Raw genomic sequence first — 24345 nt, 5'->3', positions numbered from 1 at the left:
ACACACACACACACACACACACACACACACACACATAAACTAGAAAGATGTGGTTGCCGTGACGTGAATTTCAGCCATTTGAATTCAAGTCAATGTGGAAAATGTATTCAATATTACGATCTCTGTGTCATCCTTGTCCCTTTTATGCCCATATATGGAGATCCCTGATGTCATCAATATTAAGCCCATATCTTGGGAAGACCATATATGGACATACTGTGTCTCGTGTGGTCTATCTATGATGTCAGACCGCACTAATAAAAACGCAAGTGGCAACAGAGTCCAAGCATAGAAGATGGTTATGAGATGATGATGAAGGAAAAATCTGATTTTCAGGAGAATATGCAGATGAAGAAGACACAAAAATGATACAGAATATCTTGTCAATAAAAAAAGCAGAAATGCTGAGGGGATAAAAAAAGAAAATGTACCGGTACATGCTGGCTGTGTCAATCAACTTTCTTAGTTTGGGCAGAATTTTTTAATCAATCAAGGTGTAATCTTCACATTACAGCTGTGTGCTTTATCTTTTCATACCCGGGAAACATAAATATGTGTGACACGTCTCAAAGACTCTGAAATAATGTGACAATGATTTACAGCGCAGAGCTTTTGCTGGTGACACTGAGTGCATAAAAATGACAGCGTAGCTCCTGTATGTCGAGGACAATTAATAGAAGTCTCAGATTCATCTCAAGTTGATGTGTTGTGTTTGCAGAAACATTGCGTCACAATTGCCAAACAAAAAGAGACAGAAGTTTTCTCAGAGTCTCTCTCTGTCATCTATCTTGTGAGATGTTTTGAGAAGTTTTACACAATTATCGGGGACTCTTTTAAACGGAATGCGGTGTGAACATTCCCAATGACACTGCGCCCACACATCAGATCATGGTGTCCTCATTAACAGAACTCAGAGGCTGCAGTGACAGGAAAATCATCTTCACCGATTCCTAATTTCTGGACAACATGGACAAAAGAGGATAAAAGTAAAAGAACTTCAGTCAGGCTGCACATTGATCCAGACAGATGGCTGAGGAAACAGGAGTGAGTCAAGCAGCTGTACGCAACAAATGAAAAAAATTGCCCGTTAGCACCAGTAAATGTTTTCCGGTCTGTCAACAGTAGGAGAACAGTTGGGTGTGATATTAAGATCTTTTCTGCAGAATTGGGTAACGCCATGGGGTTAGGACACCAACGACATGAAAGGAGAAATTAAACGTATTGTTTTTGCGAGTCTTCTCAATACACTTATTTGGGACACAATACAGTGTATTAGCACTTTATATTTAAGGGAGAACAACCGGGTTATCGTACTAAACTATCAATTTACTGTCTCGAAGTGTAAATCAGTAGTGTTAAGTGTCACCAAGCTGTGATGATGATTCTGATGCTAGATTGTTCAGATGACTACGCAGCTCTTCTCACAACAGAATTTATTTTTTTCAAAACAAACTGATACCTAATACCTTCTTTACGACTTACTTTTACAGAGAGACTCTTTAGATGAAAAGGCTTTGCAAAATAATCACTGCGCCAAATCACTATATTCCCACATTCCCAATTAGAATGAAAGAAAACACGCAAACACACAAACCCAGGATTCCGAACAAAGCGATTTCTTAGCTATTACCTTCTCACAGCTCACTTACAGAGACTCTTTAGATGAAACAGGTTTGAAAAATAATAACCACACCAACTAACTATTCCCACTTTCCTTCACAGAATCAGAGGAAACATGCAGACAGACAAAAACCTAGGGTTCTGAACAAAGCCAGACCATACATGGAACAGATGTCCACCTGCCCTCCGTCTACACACCCATCTCTACCCAGCCAGTGCGTGGCTATGGGGGGTTTCACGTAACTTCCTAATGTGAACATCTCTTTCTATTTCCAAACCATATTGTGCAACACTCCTCATCGTGGTGTCATGTTATCCACTTAAACTCCATAATACTACATTGATTGGGGTCCCCCCGGGCGTCTATATTCGGTCCCCTCCATTTTTCCGTCCACGCCCAATTCCTTTGCTGAAACCAAGCGATCTACAAGCTCACAACATGGCGCAACATGATGCTGAATGTTTGACGTTGTTGCTAAATGTTTGCCTATTTTGACAATAGGGATGCTATAGGGTTCATGTTTGTTCAATCACCCCTGATACCGAATCAAGGTGTCAGGATTGAACTTCACTGAAAGGCTTAATATTTGGGTTTAGCATTCTATCAGGCCTACAGACTTTGCTACATCCCTAATGATGCATTCTTTGTCCATTGTGCCATGTGTGTGTGTGTGTGTGTGTGTGTGTGTGTGTGTGTGTGTGTGTGTGTGTGTGTGTGTGTGTGTGTGTGTGTGTGTGTGTGTGTGTGTGTGTGTGTGTGTGTGTGTGTGTGTGTGCACGTCACCTGGGGATTTTCAAATGGTCGTTGTTTGATATTCAGCAGTGCTGTTGGTTGAACTCACTTTGCGGTCGTCACGGGGTTGTTGTGAGCCCCGGCAGAAAGATGTGAAGCATCCAGCTGCTCCCATGCTCAGCAACAACCCCGCTGACCTCACCTGTCCAGCCCAAGGGGCTCAGTGCAAGTAACACACACACACACACACGCACACACATGCACACATGCACGCGCACACGTACATACGCACACACACGCACAAACACTGCCGTATAATTAACAACCAAACACACATTCTGTCTGTATAATTAAGCACTGCAGCAGACGCCATGCTTTCCCAACAACAGCCCCGAGAAATAGACCAGGCCTCTTGAACATGTTTTTTTCCCTCTCTCTTCTCTTTTAGTACAGCAAAAAAACAAAAAACATAAATAAATAAAATAGAGCGATATTGAATACAGAGGGAAACAGCGGAGGACCATAGCACCGAACAAACCAAGCTGTGCAAACGTTATAAATATAAATGAGGTGGGTATGTATGATTTACATTAAACTGCAGCGTTTGTCTGTGGAGCGCATTGTGCCACTGTCTAATACATACAGTATACTGCATTCTGTCTTTGCTGCCCTCACACTGCCAGTATACTTTGGATATCATTGCTGTCAGGCAGAATGAAAACTTTTCAGGATTTATTTGTATATTCATTTTTTGCCAGTCATTTCATGTAGCCAAAACAATTTCACCTAAACAACTTTCGAGGGTCTAAACTAGCAGATCTACAAGCTCACTCACTGTTAGCTTAGCTCAGCCATTTATTTGAATATTTACAGCAGGGGTCAGCAACCTTTTTGAAATGAAGTGCCATGTTTTTATTTTCTGGAGTGTCAGTGTGCCATGTCAACATATTTTGATTGGCAGGACATTGTTATAAGGATCATTAGACCCAGAGCAATAATCCACCTATCTCCCCGACTCCCTCCCCAGTCAGAGTTCAGAGTTTTAATGAATGTAGAATTATCTGCAAGATGTAATTTGCTATAAATTAGCTAACTTTATTTAATTGACCACGTTTAAAACATTTTTAATTACAAATATTTTGACATATTTTGATTGACAGGATTGTTATAACGATCATTAGACCCAGCGCAATAAACCATATATCTCCCTGACTCCCTCCCCAGTCAGAGTTTTAATGAATGTAGAATTGTGTGCAAGATGTAATTTGCTATACATTAGCCAACTTCATTTAATTGACCATGTTTAAAAAGAAAGAAAAAAAAAAGATTTGTTTAAAAAAAAAAATCTTCTCTCTCACACTTCTGCCAGTGTGCCAGTGATCACCCTCCCCTGTGCCAATGTTGGCACCCGTGCCTAAGGTTGCCTACCCCTGATTTACAGTATATTCAATCCCCTCATTAGCTCCTGGCCTCTCTGGTCTAGCACAGCAGATGAAGGTGGTGAGTTCACTTAATTCCCGGTCCTGTTTGGTAAACAGCACCTACCTATGAGAGCCTATCTCATACAGTAGGCAGGGAGGCAGGGGAGAGGCATGGCTAAATCGATCACTGAGACTTCTCTGCTCAATACTGCCCTGCAGTTACTGCACTCCAGTGGTATGCCGAGGATAACATTCAACTAACCCCAAATTCAGACAAGCAGTCCATTGATTTTGCTATCCAATCCACAGTAATAACCACCTCTAGGCACAGAGACCCACCAAATAGAGATGAGTGAATCCATTAGATTAAGAAAGCAGGGGGTTGGGGGCTACTTACGTACACAGTGTTGTGCTTCATTTTCCGTGGTTCATTTTTATTGTAAATGTTCCGCTCGCTAGCTCGGAGAACTCAGTCTGTCCGTTTAGATTTGTTGTGGAGCGGAGGTATCAAAGATGACTTATCACTTCAGAAACACAGACTTGACCACCTCGCATATGGAAGGCTAAACCATAACATACCCACGACGGGGATGAAACTGTTTTGTTTGTTGTTATTTGTACAGAGAAGGGGGGGGGGGGGGGGGGGGGATTACAAATAACCTAGTATTCATGAAACTTTATCCGCTTTTCCTTGTAAGAAATCTTTGGGAGATACAGTACAAAGAATATTATCTGTTTTTCCATCCAAACACTGCGTGCATATGAATAGATTTATGAAATGGACCCCCTCTGGGGATGAAAACAAACAGCGAGGAAAGAGCGATGAGAAAATACAGCTAATTTGGTGTAAACATAAAGGCAGTGTTTCCTCATTAGAAACGTGACAGGGAAGTTGCCTGTACTTCCCTGCAGCTGCATGCCTGAGGGCTCATCTGTACATAGTGACTGTGTTGACCGCACGACAAAACCCTTCATGAGCTTTTTCGGCTGAAACAATGGGAAACACAATAACATAGTTTTTTGCTGTCCGGATGCTCGACAAAGTAAAGATCTGACGCTTTTGTTTCAGCCTGGCAAACAACCTATTTTGGGCATAATGTCCCAGGCCATAATGTCCCAAAATGTTCCCAGAAGTTTTGTGATTTTTGAAGATTGTGAAAATAGTAGATCTACATTACAAGCGTGTAGCCTATCCTTGAGCCAAGCTCACAACACTGTATGTTCCAAACTTAAGGAGGAGAGATGCTGATATAGCTGGTGGTGCAATGCAATCTACACCCCTTGGCACCACCCCACGAGGGAGAGAGCCCGGTCCATCTGGAACCGGGCATAAATCTGAACTCCTATATAATCAACGGCATGTTCCTGAGCTGTTGTAATTAGAGCGATGAATATGAAATCACCGGGTTTTGACAGCGCAGAGGCAGCTCTGGAAATGTATGGTTCTAAATGTCCCCCCAGTAGGAGCACTCCCGACGTGAACCCATATTACTCTCTCTGCGTTGTTGCAGGTTTGCCATGCTGCATGGCAACACCACTCAACGCAAGAAGCATTGCGCACATAAAAAAGTAAAAGCAAACGGCTCCTCCGTCTTCTGCTGGAGACAGACTGAGAACAATGCGGTCATAGCAGACGATAGACTGTGGGGAGCGAGGCTTACAATTTGTGCTTGGATATTGATTGGGTTATATTTCGTCCTCTCATTAGCTACTGGGCCTGATACTATAGTACAGCGAATGAAGGTGGTGAGTTCACTTAATTCCCGGTCCGCTCAGAGAGGCATTAGTAATAGAGTCTGATGTAGACCTATTATGGAAGACAGATGGTTTGTCCAGCGCTAGTTTGTCTCTGCTGCAGTGGAGGCATGGGAGGAAGAGGAGGTATCGCCACACTCATTTACAGCACCCTGACTAGGAGATTTACATAGGCCAGTGGTTCGCAAACTATTCCATGCCAAAGACTCCCAAATAGCCAACGCCTCTGGCTGCAGCCTCCCTATTGTAATACGTTGTGAGTTTGTAGATCTGGTATTTTCGCTGTTTATCGACAACATTTGAAAACAAGTGGTTCAATGTCTAAAAATACAAATTAGTCCAACAACCTACACTGATGACAGTGCTGTCAAACAAGTCTATCTAAGCTGCCTAAGAAATCTATGAACTTTTTAATATTCAACACAACAATTTATACAATATGTAGTGGGGGTCCCTGATTCATCTCTCTCACAGCTAAGGGGTCCTTGGCCTGAAAACGTTGAAGACCCCTGCCCTAAAGAGACATCTCCAGTGGGAGAGCAAGGCAAGGGGCCATGGCTAAAAACAGACAACATGGCACTTATAGATCCTAGAGTTCACAGAACAGAAGTAATCTTTAGACATCAGATGATCTGGTTATGAGCTTACTAGTGTTCTGTTGTTTGCACTGATGCAGGGATCGATGGATTCTGTTATGGCTTTGGAGAAGAGCTAAACGAGGCAGAATTCATCTTTGGCCCAAAGTACAAAGGAGCAATGTTTTGGCCGAATCGATGTTTTGATAGGTCAGGTTAAAATGTGTATCTGCCTGCCAAGGAGGAGCAGAATCGAGAGAGCAGGGTCAGTTGAAGCTGAACTCATTGATCACGAATGATTGATTTAGTCTTTCTAAGAAATGTACACACAGAATGTAAACTCTGGTGTATCTGGGTATACGTGTGTGCTGTTACAAATCATCGTTGTCGGGTGGAAACCTTGCATGTCAAAATGATCTAAACTAGTAAAAATAGCCGATCTACAAGCACACAACGCCTTGCACCGCGAGGCGTTGTGTGCTTGTAGATCGGCTGCCCTTGTAGATCGGCTGCCCAATAGTGACAAAATACTATTGTACTGTATGTCTTTGTTTATGTTTGTTTGTTTAATTCATTTATTTTACTGCAACGACTTGAATTATTCCTAACGTCCTGACGTGTTAAACGGCAATAGAATTCTTATAAAAGCTGGGTCAAAGGTCTCTCTCTATCTCATATATTCACTTTAAGCAGTATCAGGTGCCTTGCAAACCCCTTGAGGTACGTGTGCTGATTTGTGAAGGCAAAAATGGATGGAAATAAATCACAAGAGCGTGGCTAACATGGTTGCATACTAATATGCATATTTTACCCATGGGAAAACTCTATACCTCCTACTAATGGAAGGGTGTGTGTGTGTGTGTGTGTGTGTGTGTGTGTGTGTGTGTGTGTGTGCGTGCGTGCGTGCGTGCGTGCGTGCGTGCGTGCGTGCGTGCGTGCGTGCGTGCGTGCGTGCGTGCGTGCGTGCGTGCGTGCGTGCGCGCGTGCATGTGTGTGCGTGCGTGTATGGGGGGGTCACCTTCTCTACTCTGACACCATCAGTTGCAGTAAATGTGTTTTGCATGCATTTAATTGTAAAATGCAGAGGCGGCGGGCGGTAAGTTCATGGTTCATGGAACGGGTGGAATGAAAATTAAATGTGGAAACAGTTTGTGATTTGTGTAGTCTCTCTCTGTTATCTCTTTACGTTACAAGTATACAAACATCACAGCAATGCTGCCGCCACTCTGCACGGTCACACAATGAGCCTGGGCACAAGGGAGATCATCCTGTGTGATTCAATACTTTTCTTGATCATACGTGACAGACGATTAACCCATTTTAGACCTAGAACGCATCCCTGTGCCACTCTAGATTTGAACCACTTTAACCATTATTTTTTGCTTTCACAGGCTCACAGCGCAGCACCGAGTGCCGCGCTGAAAGCTTGTATATCTGCCATTTTTGAAAGATCTTGAAAATGTGTGCAAATCTTGTACATATATATATTTTTAAGGCAATCTTTCTTTCTCTTGGTCCCTGGAACAAAATATTTTGAGATTCTAGGGGGTGCTTGACATGAAAAGGTTGAGCACCACCGATACAGAAAGTTTTTTTTCTGAAAACCATTAGGATTTAGAAGACTTGATGGGGCGAGAAGAGAAGAGAAGAGAAGAGAAGAGAAGAGAAGAGAAGAGAAGAGAAGAGAAGAGAAGAGAAGAGAAGAGAAGAGAAGAGAAGAGTGTTGCTGGTCCCTTAGGTGTGCATGTTGAACTTGGACAGGCGTTGGTTAGATCAGTGGTTCTCAACCTGTGGGTCGGGACCCCCAGGGGGGTCCCCAAATTATTTTGGGGGATCCCCAGATGATTAACTTAATGTGAAACATTGTTTTCTCACTCAACAGTAAACAAACCAACATAAAGTCTAAGTGTATAGAGGATATCTGCAAATTTCTAAAGTGACAATTTAAGGACTTTTTAATACCTCTAAAATGACAAATTAAACAAAGACCAAATTGACAAATATTAGAGGCTGAAATTGTTAAAATAGCAGAGCTACATGCTCACAACGCCTCGCGTTGTGAGGCGTTGTGAGCATGTAGATCGGCTATTTTCACAATAGAAACGTGTTATACAAAATGCAATTCCTCAACGCCTAGTGCTCGTCACGGTGGGGGGTCCCCAGTTAAAATATGATTATTTTGGGGGTCGCGGCCTGAAAAGGTTGAGAACCACTGGGTTAGATTCTACTGTGTGTACGTAACTACGTGCACGAGGAGCTGGCACTGTACCTTTCTGATGGCCTCGACCCAGTGTCACAAAACCAGAGGAGATGAAGTTGTGAAGGTCGTGGCCGCCACTGCTGCGTACACTCTCCTTGCCATAGTGGAGACCTGTTTGTGCACGCACGCACGCAGGCCCACAAACACACATACACACACACACACCCACACACACACACACATCAATACACTCTTAAAAATGTTGGGTCAAATGTTCAACCCTTTTGCTGGGTTGACACTGTTGGGTCAAAGGTTGGGTCAGTTTGACCAAACATTGGATTAAAAATACTTAAAATTAGTAAACCATCTGTTGGGCTATGGATGGCCCGCCCACATCATCAGATAAAATGCATTGAGTTCATAACCCAAGTGTTGGTATAGGCTTTTGAATTTGAGTTTACCCAACACATGGTTCACTGCATTGCACCAACTTGGGTTAAAATAGACCCGCCCTCTCTGTCTATCAACACATTGGTTTGTGAATTGCACCACTATTGGGTTAAACTAAGTGGGTGGGCAGTTACCCAGCATGCAACTGTGCTCCCATGCAGATATTTTTTACAAACCTTTCCATTATTTTATGGTTTTAGATAGAGAAAACAACATTGTATTGTAGATGATCGCAGTGGATGTAGCCCAGTCATAATCCCTAATTAAAAAATATATAAAAAAACATAGTTGCTCACAGAAACAGAAACCATGACTAAGATGGTCCAGACTGACACATACAAACAGGTTTGCTGTTCTTTTAATATGAAGCACCACATAATCTGTTGTGTTCAAAGTTGTGATATATTGCCACGACTAAATGCATAATTTACTCCGCATGCATTCTTCCTTGAGTAGAGATTAAGCATGAAATATGTCATTGAAAAAAATGTTGTAAAAAAAAAAAAATGAATAGATTTAATGTGAATGAGTGTACAATCCCAACAACAAGGTCACTTTTTTTAAGCCATTTTTGGGTGTTAGATTCCAACCCATCAGCAGTATCACATTAACCCAACAGCAAAGTCACTTTTAACCCATTACTTGGTTGTACAATCCCAACCCAACATGCTGGGTCACAGCCTTAACCCAACCCTGTTGGTCTGCAATAACCCATGTTGGGCTGGTCCAAAACAGTGTTACGTGTTGGGTTACATAAATAACCAACTTGGGTTGTTTTTGACCCAACAATTTTAAGAGTGTATGAACATCTGCTACAATGGGCTGAGACAAATCACAATGTCGACAGGAACGTTGTGTGTGTATGGAATCGAGGATTCCACACAGACCTAGCGCCTACCACTCCAACATTATGTCCGTCTGTCCGGATGTATGTCCATTATTTATGCAGGAGTACGGCCTCAGCAGCTGCAATACCGCTGGGTGACCTATACCTTCAAGTGGAGCTTTTGAGCAGCCTCAGGCACCAGGGACGTGCTGGCCATTGGGAAAAGCGGGACAACTCCCGAACGGCCGGTTCATTCCCGGCCGGTCCATTCCCGGCCGGTCCAGGCTGGCCATTAGGAAAAAATTAAAAATAAAATATCGGACTTCATTCCATTTTGGGGGCTGGGCGGCCAACAAAGTAAATCGTCACTGTCGGGCAGAAACCTCGTATCTCCAAGTTTAAAATGTGTAGATTTTTTCGCAAAGCAAAGCCCTGCTTCATCATACAAGGCCGTCGCAGCCAAGTAGTGAAAACAGCAGATCTACAAGCACCTCGCGGTGCGAGGCGGTGTGTGCTTGTAGATCGGCTGTTTTCACTAGTTTAAATCATTTTTAAAATGATAAATACAAAACAAACAGTTTTGGACATATAAGGTTTCCACCCGACAACGAAATATAACTCATGTAATTTGCCCACTGGCTTGTCACTTTGTCATGATCTGAAATGGCAAATCTTTGAGTAGCGGCAGCGCTATAGGGTGTGCCAAATGTAGTTCTAAGAGCGGCCATTTCTTGGGTAAACACAGCCTTACACAGGTGTTCTGATTAGACTATAGCATTAGTTCTATGCAAGCAAACAATTGAAACACCTGTGTTTTTACCCAAGAAATGGCTGCAAAGGACTACAATGACGTAGCCGCTGGCACACACTATAGAGAGAGATCTCTCTCTATAGCGCGCAATGAGGGCCTCTCCAACTCTTTTTCCCAGGCTGAATCAGGGGCCCAGCAGCATGTCCCTGTCAGGCACCACTCACTCACACTGGAAGTGATATTTTAAAAGGCTACCTGTTTTTTTTGTATTATTCTTTTTATGTGGTATCAGACAGAAAGGCTCCCTGTGGTGTCAGCTCCTAATTGTAATGGGGAAACAGGGATATGTGAAACAACAAGCAGACAAAAGGTGGCGATCTGAAAAGCAATATGTTTCCAGCGCCCACATACCAGAGCACTTTGAACCCAATCTAAACTCTGCCCACACCGCTTTCATGACTGCAGATGGAGCACCTTATATTTGCCACTAAGGTTATTTTCCCATTCCATTGTAGAGGTAATTACGTGCGTGCGTGTGTGTGTGTGTGTGTGTGTGTGTGTGTGTGTGTGTGTGTGTGTGTGTGCGTGCGTGCGTGCGCGTGCGTGCGTGCGTGCGTGTGTGTGCAAGCGCGTGTGACACATGAATACCAGCATGCACACACACACACATACATACGTAAGGACCCACACACAAACACACATACATTAAGCACACACGAATGCACTTGTATAACAGACACACACACACACACACACACACACACACACACACACACACACACACACACACACACACACACACACACACACACACACACAAACGCACACAAACACCCATGCGTAAGCAAGCACACACACGCAAGTGCGCACTAGGGATGGGACGATACGCGATTATATCGTGATAAAAAACACTCACGATAATCGTATCGTGGAGATTTAATTTATCGTGATATTGTCCTCTGTCATGCACTGGGATCAATTCACCTTTTATTTGCAGAGCTGCATATCCGGTACCACTTAAACCCTCTATAATTGTTAAAAGGTACTTACTGTATATACATTTTTTATACTCTCTATCAAATGTCTTTGCCAAAAAATAGCCGATCTACAAGCTCACAACGCGTCGCGTCGCGATGCGACACGTTGTGAGCTTGTAGATCAGCAATTTTTTGGCAAATGTTCCACCCCAGGATAATGGATTTTGATTATCGTGATAATATCGCGATAATATTGTAAATCGCGATTTCTTTTGTCACAATAATCGTGATATGACATTTTCATATCGTCCCATCCCGCATGCACACGCAATTGTCTTCCTTTGTCACGTATGTCATTGGTAGGCGCCACACACACCATATGACCACACTTGAATGCCTGAAAGACCCTTCAAGCACAATCCTTATCCTCCAGATTCCCCCCTCCCCAACTCATTAAGACAAGCTGCAGGGGAAGGCTACGCATTATGAATTTATTGTCCTTGATGGAAGGAAAAATCGTGACTTTCGATTCAAATGTTAATACTTAAAAAAAGAAAGAAAAGAGAAAAAAAAAATCAAACGCTCTCTCCGGTCACCTGTGTGTATCTCCATGTGCCATTTTGCACGAGGAGCAGAGAAAATGTGAATAATCAGATAATTACATTACGGAATGCGGAGGATGGCGCGCTGCGCGGCTGGCTGCAACCAGGAAGGTTATTCGGTTCCAAGGTCGATTAAGCCTTAACACAGCCAGGAGGAGGTAATTTACATGGTATACTGATTTTATGGCGTTATCAGATGGCGATCTGCTGTAGTGGACATGGTGCCTTGCACATCATCTCAGTGAAGTCTCTCAGCTGTACAGTAGCTCCCTGCATTGCATGCTCCCTCGTGTATTTCTATATCTGAGTGGCTGACTGATCTCTGTCTCTGACGTCTCTGTCCCTCTCTCTCTCTCCCTCTCCCTCTCCCTCTCCCTCTCCCCGTCTCTGTCTCCCTCTGTCTCTCTCTCTCTCTATCTCAGGGTTTTGAACGTTTTCAGGCCAAGGACCCCTTAGTTGAGAGAGAGAGATGAAGCAGGGAACCCCACAACCGTATCATAGATTCCATATAGTTTCATTGTTTGACAGCACAATCATCAGTATATTTTGGATTCATGTCAATTTGTGTTTTCAGATATTTGACCACTTGAACCGTCAATACTTAATAAACTTGACCTCTACCGCCGATCGACAAGCTCACAATGCCTCGTGCTGCGAGGCGTTGTGAGCTTGTAGATCTGCGATTTTTCGCTAAAGTTCTCAGGGGAAAAAAGGTTTTATTTCTATCACACAAAGATTTGGAGGACCCGCTGTAGTAACTCTAAGGGCCCCCTAGGGGTCCCGGGCCCCCTGTTGAAGACCCCTGTGTCTCATCTGTCTCTGTCTCTGTCTCTTCTCTCTTTGTCTCTCTCTGTCCTGTCCCTGTCTTTGTCACGGCATGTCATATAATATATGCAAAATATCATGCATGCTGCCAATTGTCATTAAGAACAATTCCATACAACCCAAACCAGCACCCTAAGCACATTCTTCACTACAAGCAAACATACGAAGAAAAAAAGATCGACATGCTCACAACGTGTAGAGGGGGAAAAGGAGAGGTCCAATGAGCTTACTGGGGAAAAGGGGGGGGTGTTAATGTGGGCTTCACTTCCTCCACACAGCTGATTCAAATCACTTAACAAAGATCAAGTAGCCTAATAACCATGCAGATTCAGGTGCACACTACAGCAGCAACAGAGCAGGGGTGGGCAACTTTGATGATGGAGGGGGTCTCTACATTTTCACACTCACTCCAGAGGGCCACAATGCATCAAAAATAGCAAAAATAGCAGATCTACAAGCTCAAAACGCGTCGCCCTGCGACGCGTTTTGAGCTTGTAGATCGGCTATTTTTGCTATTTTTGAATTGGAATCCCGAAAAGTAACCTTTTTTTCTTCTTTTGTTTTAAAATTTCAAATGCTTTTATATGTTCTTATGTTAACTTTATGAACTTAAATACAAATACATTGGACATACTAGTCATTTAGCTACTAACATAGAAGTAATTAAAGTCGGTAATTTTTTCCATGTTTAGAATTGTAACCAGTACTCCAATATTAACCTGCGGGCCGCATTAAGTGAAGGTGGGGGCCGCATGTGGCCCCCGGGCCGCTAGTTGCCCATGTATGAGCTAGAGGAACAGGAAGTGATGCCCACCTTTCAGCATGATAGCGACAGGCAACCGCTTTCACCCAAACTCCACCCTGCCAGCGTGTGATTGGCTGAAGTCCCTTTGAGCCGCATTCTGACGCAGAAGCAGTCCCTTGGTCAATATTTACTATTCTGCCCCCCAGTATATGTAACTCCAACGGTACTAAGTCGGCTCATGCAAACTTCGCACCGCTCGCTCCAGGTCGCCTGAACCGGCGCGCTACCGTCAAGGATAATAATTGTACTTAATTGCCCAAAAAAAAAGGTTGTCCGCCGTGGCGAAAAAAAGTGTGCAAACCCAGGATGCATGGATTGGGAGCGTCGTGACTAGTTGACTAAGCCACTGAGGCCAGTGCTGGGATGGTGCATTCGGTCTGTCTGTATTAGTAGGGGAGGAAAGGCCTCACGTAGGGGAGGACACTCGTGCGGTTGTCATTCAAAACGACGCCAGCCAATCACGGCGTGTCTTTTCCGGGACTAGGGAGAAAGCAGTTGCCTTTCGCTATCATGCCACCTTTCACGCAAGGGATAATGGGACACAGGAAACTTGTGGATAGACCATTGGGGGAAACATTGGTCAACTGAAGGTTTAAGTCAGGGGTCATCAACAGGAGGTCTGGGACACCTATAGGGGGTCCTCAGAGATATACTGCATATGATATGGACTTTATTTTTAATTTTTTACATTAACCACTTGAACCCTTGCCTCCCTATTCTAGGGATAGCCGAAAATGTCAGATTACCAGCTCACATAGATCTGCTATTTTCAGCTAAGACGTGTAGAGGGAAAAAAAGAGAGCACACTTAGTATACCGAGCCAACGGTAACGTTTACAAAGTATTGAGGGTTTTGGTGGTTAAATGTCTGAAAAACACATTTAACATGAATCCAATATGTAGCGGGGGTCCCTGCTGCATCTCTCTCTCTCTCTCTCTCAGCTAAGGGGTCCTTGGCCTGAAAAACATTGAAGACCCCTCCCTGGTTTAAGTGGTTATTAACAAATGTAACAGTCCCTGAAAAAGCAAAGGCCTTTTTTCCTCATCACTGTCAGTGGCATTCAACTGGCATTTAACTCAGGAGGGTGTATAAATGGAACCCTTTGTACACTCCCGAGTTAAACTAACACTCAAAAGCGTCCCACGGCCGACGCATCTGACCATTTAACATGGCAGCCAGTGGTCAGAGCACTGGTTTCCAAGCACTGGGTCGGGACCCATTTCTGTGTCGCGTACACATTTTTATGGATCCCTTAATTTTTGTTTCCAACATTTTCTTTTCAATTATCATTTCAAAAGATTTTCATGAAAAAATAATAATAAATAAAAGAAAAATCGTCCATAAAATTAGAAAACAAATGTCTAAGAAGTAGAGAAAATAGCCGATCTACAAGCTCACAACACGGCCGGAGGCGCCACGTTGTGAGCTTGTAGATCTGCTGTTTTTGTTAGTTTTGGTCCCGGGCAAACGTCTTTGGGTCTTGAGCTACAAAGTCTGAGAAAACCTCTTCCCTTAAAACCATCCTTAAAGGAGCTATAGACAACCTTTTCATTTTGGCCGTTGTCAGGCTGACTTTGTTTACATCCCTCTTCTATTCTTTTATATGGAATCCATATAAAAGGATAGAAGAGGGATGTAAACAAAGTCAGCCTGACAACGGCCAAAATGATTATTTTATCATTATTCTACGCTTTTTGTGGTCATTTTTGAAAAGAAACACATATGAAGCTTAATTCTTTTTATAAAATATTTTCGAAACATTATTTTAGCATAAGGAAGGCTTTCCTTATCAAAACACGTGACTTCCATAGGGAATGAATTGGACCCCCGCCTCCCCCCAGGTAAAGGATAAGGAATGTTCCTTAAATGTGTGTCGGCGGCCTGGGAAGCACTGGGTCAGGGCATGTTTATCTTAATGATTAGTCAGTTGTTTGTGTTCCGGCTTGAATCAACGGAACTGGCACACTCTCGAGGTTTTAAAGAAACCCTTTTCATTATTCTTTAAAGAAACCCTTTTCATTATTCTTCAATTAATATGCATGCATAATGCATCGCTAGTGTGGGCCCCTCGTTCCGCAGGTTGAGAATCTCTGCAAGTATAGGTTTAGTGCACGTCGTAATATCCTGAGTGTCCATTTATTATTATCGTTTATTATCGTTTTGTGACTAAAACGATAAAAAGCAGGTACTTCAGGTTGGGTCCCAGAGAGATGCCCTGATGGATACATAGGCCTACATCTGAACCTCCCTCCCAATCACCTCCCCCAAACACACACACACACACACACACACACACACACACACACACACACACACACACACACACACACACACACACACACGCAGTCGCACACGCACGCACGCACACAGAGGGGGGGCCAAAGGTTGTGTTTCATAATAAGCAGCAATAATGAGAGGTAGCACCGGAGTCAATTAGGTGGGTCTCTTATATGCTGAGGTTTGACACAAGTTTGCACTCAGGAGGAGGAACATGTTGATGCGGTCAGCAGAGAAATACTGCTTTAAACGTGGGGATGATTATTATTGTGCCAAATAAGGGTGAGGGGGGAGGGGGGGGGGGCAGCAAGGTCACCGTGGAGATGTTAAAAGCTACACAGTTTTGGAAGTCATTAGTGGGAGTTTGGCGGAGAGCGAGAGAGGATGCGGGGGCCACTTTGTTAAAAAAAGAAGGAGAAAAAAGTTCAGATTCACTGAATATGATTACAAGAGTGCCTGTCGGCAAATCATTAGAGTAATTAAATCATTGTTTAATTATTCGGGAAAAACTCATGCGTGCTACGTGGGTAAGTCATGGCAGGGAAATACACAGGAGCACACATACGAATACGATACAAAGAACACGCGCACGTGCAGCCGCGCACGCAATGGCTATGAGCCCAAAAGTAGCCCGTGGTCACGTCAAAGTAGGCCGAATAGCCGTAATTGTTATGTTATTGTCAGGGCATTTAATTGTGCTGAGCCACTGACCTTTACGCTTATAGGGGTTGATTGTTTAAGCTCACTGGAGTAGTTATGCTCTGAAAGACGCGGAGAGCTGTTGAGGCCTTTTAAGAGACAGCAGGGAATTGCCAGGAACCAACATAGCCATATTATTATACCACTTTGCCGTGTTCGTCGTGCGACAAAGTATGAATTATCTCTTACCCTCGTGATGCAGTATGTCAAGCACCATATGCATCCTATTTACATTTTCTTTGGTACATGGGAGTATTTAAGAAAACGTCGGAAAGGAAACCAAGCAATACTTCCAAAAGATTGAAAAAACAAAGAATAATTTATAAAAAAAAGGGAAGAAAAAGACAAATATTTGCCTGTGGTGTTCGGTAAATAAATCAACTTCATGTTAGAAGCGCTGCGGGCCAAACTGCATTACTCATGGAAACCAGTTATTGTTTACTTTTACCACCGGCAAACTCAGCTGATGGCATCTAACTCAAGGTCCTCTCCTTGTTGTGGCTGCAGGGAGCACTATGTTTACACTCCGACCTAAACGAGGATCTGAGCCTGCCAACAATGCAGAGTGGATGGGAATAAAAATAGTAGTCCTTGTGCCGATATCATATTATGCTGTCTGCACCGTTTTTGCTCAGGGCCGGGTTTTTCTTTTCTTTTTTTCCTGCATGTTTCAGAGAGAATATATCATTCTCAAAATGCAGAGAAGAGTTTTGCAATGCACCAGGGAGGGAGCGCCACACAAGGTCTGCATTCAGAAACCTCCACAGGTAAGTTTAGGATTATGTCTACGCTAAGCTGCGGAAAGGAGAACTACTTTGGCAAGGAGCTTGCTATTCCTGGCCCTGCAGCAAAAAGCAGAGCAAACGGGTGTTATTCCAACTCTTAACTCGGGTCGATACGGGTGCTTGTGGGCCCTTTGCCCACTCACTTTATGAGGTCTCTCTACCTGATTTAAGACTCGGGAAGAGAAGTGCCGTTCTCCTCAACAACGGTTCCAACCGAGAGGCCACTCCTCAGGAGAACTGCGTCCCCGAACTGTGCCAAATGTGCATTTGTGCGCACATGAATATGCATTTCCTATGTGAGTGAGTGGGCTCCCTCTCCGCTGCAATACCGTCGAGTCTGTCAGGGCATGGAATGGCACTCCCAATTTACACACACACATTACCCACGCTTTTCGCTTCTCTGGCTGTCACTGCCTTTCATGTACAAACCCCGTTAGGACTGCCAGGGTCCCTGATGAAGGGGTTGCTTGGCTTGGATGGACTCGGGTGTTGAACAGAGTTGAGCCAGGCCGAGTTATGTTTCCCTTGCACTGAGCTGTGATCGTGTGCGCGCACGGGCAAATATCCAGAGTCAAGCAGAGAGAGAGACACACAGAGAGGCAGATAAGAGTGATGGCCGCCCTCTACTGAGGATTGAATACACACAAGGTCATGCATAACAGTCTTGCACACGCAACAGCGTAAGGCACGTCCCCTGCATGGCTGAACAGTAAAATTAACACTCTGGATTGTACCGTGTGGCTGCTTAGCCTGGATCATGAATAGATTGACATGGTGAGCCAGGTGAACAGCTGCACTTGCCAACAACATACTGTATGCTGAACGTCAAGGTAAAAAAGGTAGCCTGTAACCCTGCATCAGCCCCTCTCTGACTCTCTGCCTCAATCTCTTTTACTCCCTCCAGGTTTTTCTTATATACCAGTTAGATCTCCACTTTTACCCATTTTCTCTCACTGTCCATTGTCTCTGCCTTTCTCTATCTGATAAGGATAAAACCGGCTTTGCCCTGGAAGCAGTCTGTGCCCCCTTGACTCTTTTCTCTTTTCTCCTTTCTTCCCCTGTTTTTTCCCCCTTTGCAGAGAGAGGCTGATTTACAGATTTATACCCCCTGTCTGCTCTCTGAATCGCGGGGTTGAGTCATGCCGTGTGCATCGAGAGTTGTGCTGCGCGCCTGGGAGTGAGCTCTGGCGGATTCACCCACTGAGCAACTGAGAGGCCATCACTTCCATGCTGTCAGAGACGGCAGGGCTGCGTTACCTCGCCAGCCCATAATTATCTCCGCTAGCGGGGCCCCTCTCTTTCCCTCTATCTTTATCTCTCTTGCGCCGCGTTTTCCCCCCCTCAAAACGTATGATTACTGGATGTTAACATAGGAGATTACTCTGCTGAAACATCAGTGTGCATACAGCAGATATGGACTGTATGCATGCATGCACAGCTGTACACACACAACACACACAGGTACACGTGCACGCACACACACACACACACACACACACACACACACACACACACACACACACACACACACACACACACACACGTGCACACACACACGCACGCGCACACACACACAGCACATTCAAAGCTCTGTTGGGAAAAGTAAAACTAGCAAAAGACAACTCAAACCTTGATTGACACACCGACTGACTGAGGTATATACAGAACGTATAGGCTCACAAAGGAATTTACTTCTTGCAGCTCGGCAGAAGACAATTACACAAATCGGCACTTAGCAAAAAAGGTTTTTATGGAACACTGTAGGCATCTTGAAAACTCATTGGCGTGACAAGAGAGATCTCACTCACCGTGGTTGGACTTGGAGGCGTGAACAGGAGTGTAGTGGTTCTTGGACGATGTTCTGACGGGCGTGTTGTCTTTTGGGGAGCCATTCATAGCTGCAAAGTTCTCACAGTCATACTGTGAGATGGGTATGGGTCCCTGCTGCCTCAGAATGTCCGCAAGGGCCCTGGGAATACAGCAGAAGTCAGAAATTATTTTCCTTGCAGAAAAAGATCTTAAGTGTCTCTTTTTTTGTATGATAGGCATCTTTTTAAGAGTTAACAAAATGATGTGATGACGCCTTGCTTTCTACACACGTTGATGGCTCCAGGTTGGTCTTAACCAAATATTGTGTTATCGCAAACTTGTAGGGGTTGGTCTGTTTTTTCTGCGAATATGACAGTTCTCTTGCAAGGGAAACAGCATTGGGTTTATGATTATCTAGAGTAATTGGGTTGAATACAAATGCTTTTCAGACCGCACCAGGTGCATATGGAAGTGTGATGAAGCCCTCAAGGGGGGCAGAGGAGAAGAGAAGGAAAACCAAGCATGATGAAAGAAAAGAGAGAGAGAGAGAGAGAGAGAGAGAGAGAGAGAGAGAGAGAGAGAGAGAGGGAGAGAGAGAGAAAGAGAGAGAGAGAGAAAAAAAGAATAATAATAATAATGTTTATTTGCTTTTCTCTGGCATCAGTCCTGATGAGGAAATCAAATTATCTCTGTTTCTGCTGCAGGGACACAATACGCTTGTATGACAAATGTGTCAGCAGCTTAACCTTTGCAACAATGTATATATTTTCTTGTTTGGCTTGGTCCCTTATGCGTTTCGGCTGTGCGTTCTGTAATTGAATTTGTTCCGTGGCGGGCTGAGTTGAATGACCTTAATAAAACCCCGACCTTACTGTTATCCATTACTCACCGGGCGTCTTAAGATCACTCGAGTGTTGAATTAAGCACCCAATATAAAAGAAAAACTATTTAATCTAGAGGAAATAATATGTGTCAGCGTTTGTTCACTGATGTGGCCTGCAGCGTACAACATGTGTTGTCCAGCCATGTATGATAACCCTCATATGGTGAGGCCCCATGCAGGCCCCGAGGGGAGAGTGGGGAAACAGCCCAGGAATCTATATACAAATATCTATAGATGGTATCTCACGTCTTTTAAGCATTCCGCTCTCAATCTAGCATGCACACACACAGGGGTGTCGCACCAAATTCTGGGCCCTGGGTACAAAGATTCACTGCGGGCACCCCATGAATGTTCTTCATAGGGGGAGGAGGTTTAACCCATTTAGACTGGGAACACATTATTACACATTATTGTGCTTTAACTATTGAAAAATAGCAGATGTAAAAGCTCACAGCCGCCGCGCAGCAAGCTTGTAGATCTGTTATTTTTGAAAAAAACGTGACAATTTGTGCAAGTCTTTGAATATTTCAAATCCTTCTATGATTTTTTGAAAACCCTATGTTTCCCATTTCAAAACATTTAGTTCCGGGGACCCCCAGAAGCAAAATTTGAGTTACAAACGTTAAAAGCTTAAAAAATACATAATAAGATTTGCACACATTTTCATGCAGATCTACAAGCAGATCTACAAGCAGATCTACAAGATCTTGTAGATCTGCTATTTTTCAATTGCTAAAGTATAAAATAATTAAGGCCCCTCCACCTTGGGCCCTAGTAACTCAGTCCCACTACCCCCTCCCCTTGTGACGCCCCTGCACACACACACACACACACACACACACACACACACACACACACACACACACACACACACACACACACACACACACACACACACACACACACACACACACACACACACACACACACACACACACACACACACACCAGAATGCCATAGAGCATGTGTTGATGTGCAGTGGGTGGCAGAGGAGAGGATGGGAAGAGTAGAGGAAATCATTTAAAGCTTCTATCAGTAACTTTCATGATTCTGCCTGGGATTTGAAGCCATGTACGTTTGGTGAATGGGCAACCACATTTCTGCTCGGCCAGGGGAGATATTACGCGTATGAATTTTCGGGCAGTATTACTTGTCAACCACAAGGGTCAAATTTCTCAACGGACGAGTAAGGAGACCGCCTCCAACCACTGCAGATGTACAGTTGTTATATTATATGAACAAACTCTATCATACAGGATAACATAACATTTGATTTATTAAAATACGTTCTGATTGCATCTTTAACTCTGTGAGGTCAGGCACACAGTAAAATCCTCAGTGATGTGTAGGAAATGTTTTAGGTTTTTACACTCTCTGAGTTCTAAAAGGGTAAATAGATGCTGAGTATTGTGTACTGCGCACCTTTGTGTTTCATGATCCAAATGTACACAACATGCACCGTTACTGTGTCTGGGTCTACTGCTTGTTTCAATTTCAAAGAGGGGGCCATTTTAATCTCAATACAGCAACCTCCATTAACTCTGAGAAATGGACTCTTACGGGTCCATTTTGACACCCTCGGGTAAAAAGACTATAACCAGTGAGTGAAGATTTAGATCTTAAAGTCATTCATTCATGCATTATTGATTAAAAAGACAATTAGACAGATTCCAGTGTAAAGCGGATACAAAACAACACGTCAAATGTGACGTGAGACATCAGTCTTTCTTTATCTCTCTGACAAACACGTACACACTTTATATACACACCACCACACAGTGAAATATTTAGGATTCATACAACTAAACTGAGTATAAAATAAAATGACCCAAGAGATCATTTTTAAGCCCTCAGTAATGCTGCAATCCGTGGGTTTCATGTCCTACCCGGGATGCAAACACTGTAGAAGCCATTTGGCCTTGGGAGATATTGCGCTTATGAGCTTCCTGCAGTACTACCTGCCAACCAGTCAGTGTCCTATACCCAACACCAGGCTCTAAATGCTTCAATGGAAGAATAAGAAGACCACCTCTAACACTGCAGACTTTCATACACTCTACCACACAGATTGGCTAAAATTTTCATTTTAGTCATTCAAATACGTTTTGGATTCCAGTTTCAAAATAACTGAACCATTCTACTGTGCCGCATAGCAAAAATCACTTTGATATTTCCCTTTGAACATTTCTGCAATTATTCTGGGCTTTGGAGAAAGCTACACAGAGGGACTCGATGTCCCAGTATCTGCTGTGAATCTAATAGAATGTGAGCTGAAAGGCATTGTGGGTATCAGTTTGGCTTTAGATGATCATCTGTTAATTAATTTCAGCACATTGTGGGAGACAAACCTCAGCGTGATATTAAGCCCCTTTGGTGATGGTTCTTCTGCATTTAGACAACCTTCAATGCATCACTACCATTCTGGGGGCATATTATTCCACCCTAGTGTGAAATGGAGTTCATGTCATCGCATGAGTCATGGCTTGTCGATGGCAACTGTCATGGCCTGTGACCCATGTCCGCCAATAGCATTCTAGCCCGCCCATGCACTGTCTGTCAATATCTGCCCATGTGTTCAGGTCAAGGTTATACAAGAAAGGTGGAGCTCTTGGTGGGTTTCATACTGTACAGGATGGACAGTTGCACAGAACAATCCTTGTGTTAATTTAACTCTGCAAATGTAACCAAATGACCAGTAAGGGTCCATTTGTACACTTTCAGACTTACAAATGGATATGTATTAACAGAGAGTATTTTACTGTATGGCGCAGGTATTTCTCTGTAATCAAGACTTGTTTTAGGCAGATATTTTGCACGTGCACAGGATAAAACATGTTTTGCCATAGGCTATGTTGGACAAAGTGCACACAACTGGAGTAAACACCACAGACTTACCGATGAATATTCATTTCTTGAGGCGGCTCTGTGGCTTTGTCGTAGGCAACTTTGGCCGACACTCCCAGCACTATGATAAAGGCTATGATCCCACAGGTGATGTACACTGCCGTGTTCGTCTGATCCATGCTCGGATCGTACGTTTCGCCCGTCGGGACGGGCGACGGGGACACGGTCTTCACCCAGTCCGGCGTGTGGTAGTTCTTGCAGGCTTTCTGGTCCAGCCGGTCCTTCTTGTACTCGCAGCAGAAGCGCAGGTAGCACGTCCCGCAGCAGAAGCGGTGGTTCGTGTTGTTGCACTCGAACATCTTGTCATACTGTCCGCTCACGTCGTAATAGCCCAGACAGGTGTCGTGGTTGCTGGTGGCCGGCGGCGGGACCTGGAGGGTCTTTTGCGGGACGGCCGTGGGGACCACCGCCGTGGCATTGGCTTCCTTAGGCTTGGGGTTCTTCTTGGGCACCTGCTTCCCCTTCTTGCCCCCCGTGGCAGCGCTTAAAACGCTCAGCGGGTCCAGGTATATGAGCAGGAGCAAAAGGTGCCTTATCCCCATGGTGTGATTAACTTGTCAGCTCACTTCTGGTTGCCCGCAGTGTGGATGTGTCTTGGATGTGAAAAGGGCTGTTCAGTCCTCTGTGGTTTTCGCAACCCTGACATCCCCTGCCAGCCCGGTCTCTGGTGCCTCTATCATACTCAATACGACAGCGGGTACTGCCGATGCCATTCGTGCAAGAGTCAAGCAGCTAAATTGCAGTATTGTTCAAAAGGCGATGGCAGCAGTGGAACGGCATGTTCTGTCAGTGGCTGTGAGTGTGTGAGCGCTGTGCGCTTTCCTCTGTGTGAGGGGTGCTGAAGTGTACGGTCGCTGTCCAAGGTGCTGATTCTGGAGACGGTGCTGGGAATCTGTTCCTCACATCTTGTTCAAGCAGAAGTTCTGCTGGAGCAGAGAAACATACGAAACGGTTCATTAAACCCGTGGTTCTCAAACTTTTACATGTGAAGGACCCCCAAATTGACACTAATTAGCCTGCGGACCCCCATTTGAAAAGATATGCCATGGACTCACATAAGAGAAGATTTTTACGACTCTAGCAGTGATTCTCAACAATTTTAATTTCATGGACTCCCAACTATCATTTAGCCTGGGACCCCCTGGAACTCCCTCAAGGACCCCTGGGGGTCCCCGGACCCCAAGAACCACCGCAATAAACATGATCCTCACGTATAGGGACTGGAGTAGGGTATACTTGAGTATTTACTGCGAATGTAATAATAAAACCTATGGGACTAACTGCTCCGTGTGCGTGTCCCCCACTCCCCCGTGCACGCTAAGACACATTGGTCACGTCTGCAAACATATTTGTCAAATGTATTTTCGTCGGTAACGTTTGACATTTTAATATGGAAGTAGCCTAACAACGACGTAAACTTCATACAAAGGTTATACAGTAGTTAATT

At 44.1% G+C, this 24345-nt stretch overlaps 1 protein-coding gene across 9 annotated transcripts in view; it reads right to left on the bottom strand.

The window, feature by feature from the left end:
- Positions 1 to 23440, bottom strand: part of LOC308302838 (shisa family member 6) — a gene marked incomplete at both ends in the record, with an annotated part of 75700 nt that extends 52260 nt beyond the window's left edge. For all 9 annotated transcript variants that reach the window (XM_080747148.1, XM_080747149.1, XM_080747151.1 and 6 more), the window contains 3 exons: positions 8374 to 8475; positions 19110 to 19270; positions 22890 to 23440. In XM_080747148.1, coding sequence (XP_080603274.1) covers positions 8374 to 8475; positions 19110 to 19270; positions 22890 to 23440 — 814 coding nt within the window. The remainder of the gene's footprint in view (positions 1 to 8373; positions 8476 to 19109; positions 19271 to 22889) is intronic.
- Between the last annotated feature and the right edge of the window lie 905 nt (positions 23441 to 24345).

Source organism: Nannobrachium achirus (assembly GCF_963921795.1).
Source record: "Nannobrachium achirus genome assembly, chromosome: 18".
Taxonomy (NCBI): domain Eukaryota; kingdom Metazoa; phylum Chordata; class Actinopteri; order Myctophiformes; family Myctophidae; genus Nannobrachium; species Nannobrachium achirus.
This window is presented reverse-complemented; position numbering and strand designations above follow the sequence as displayed.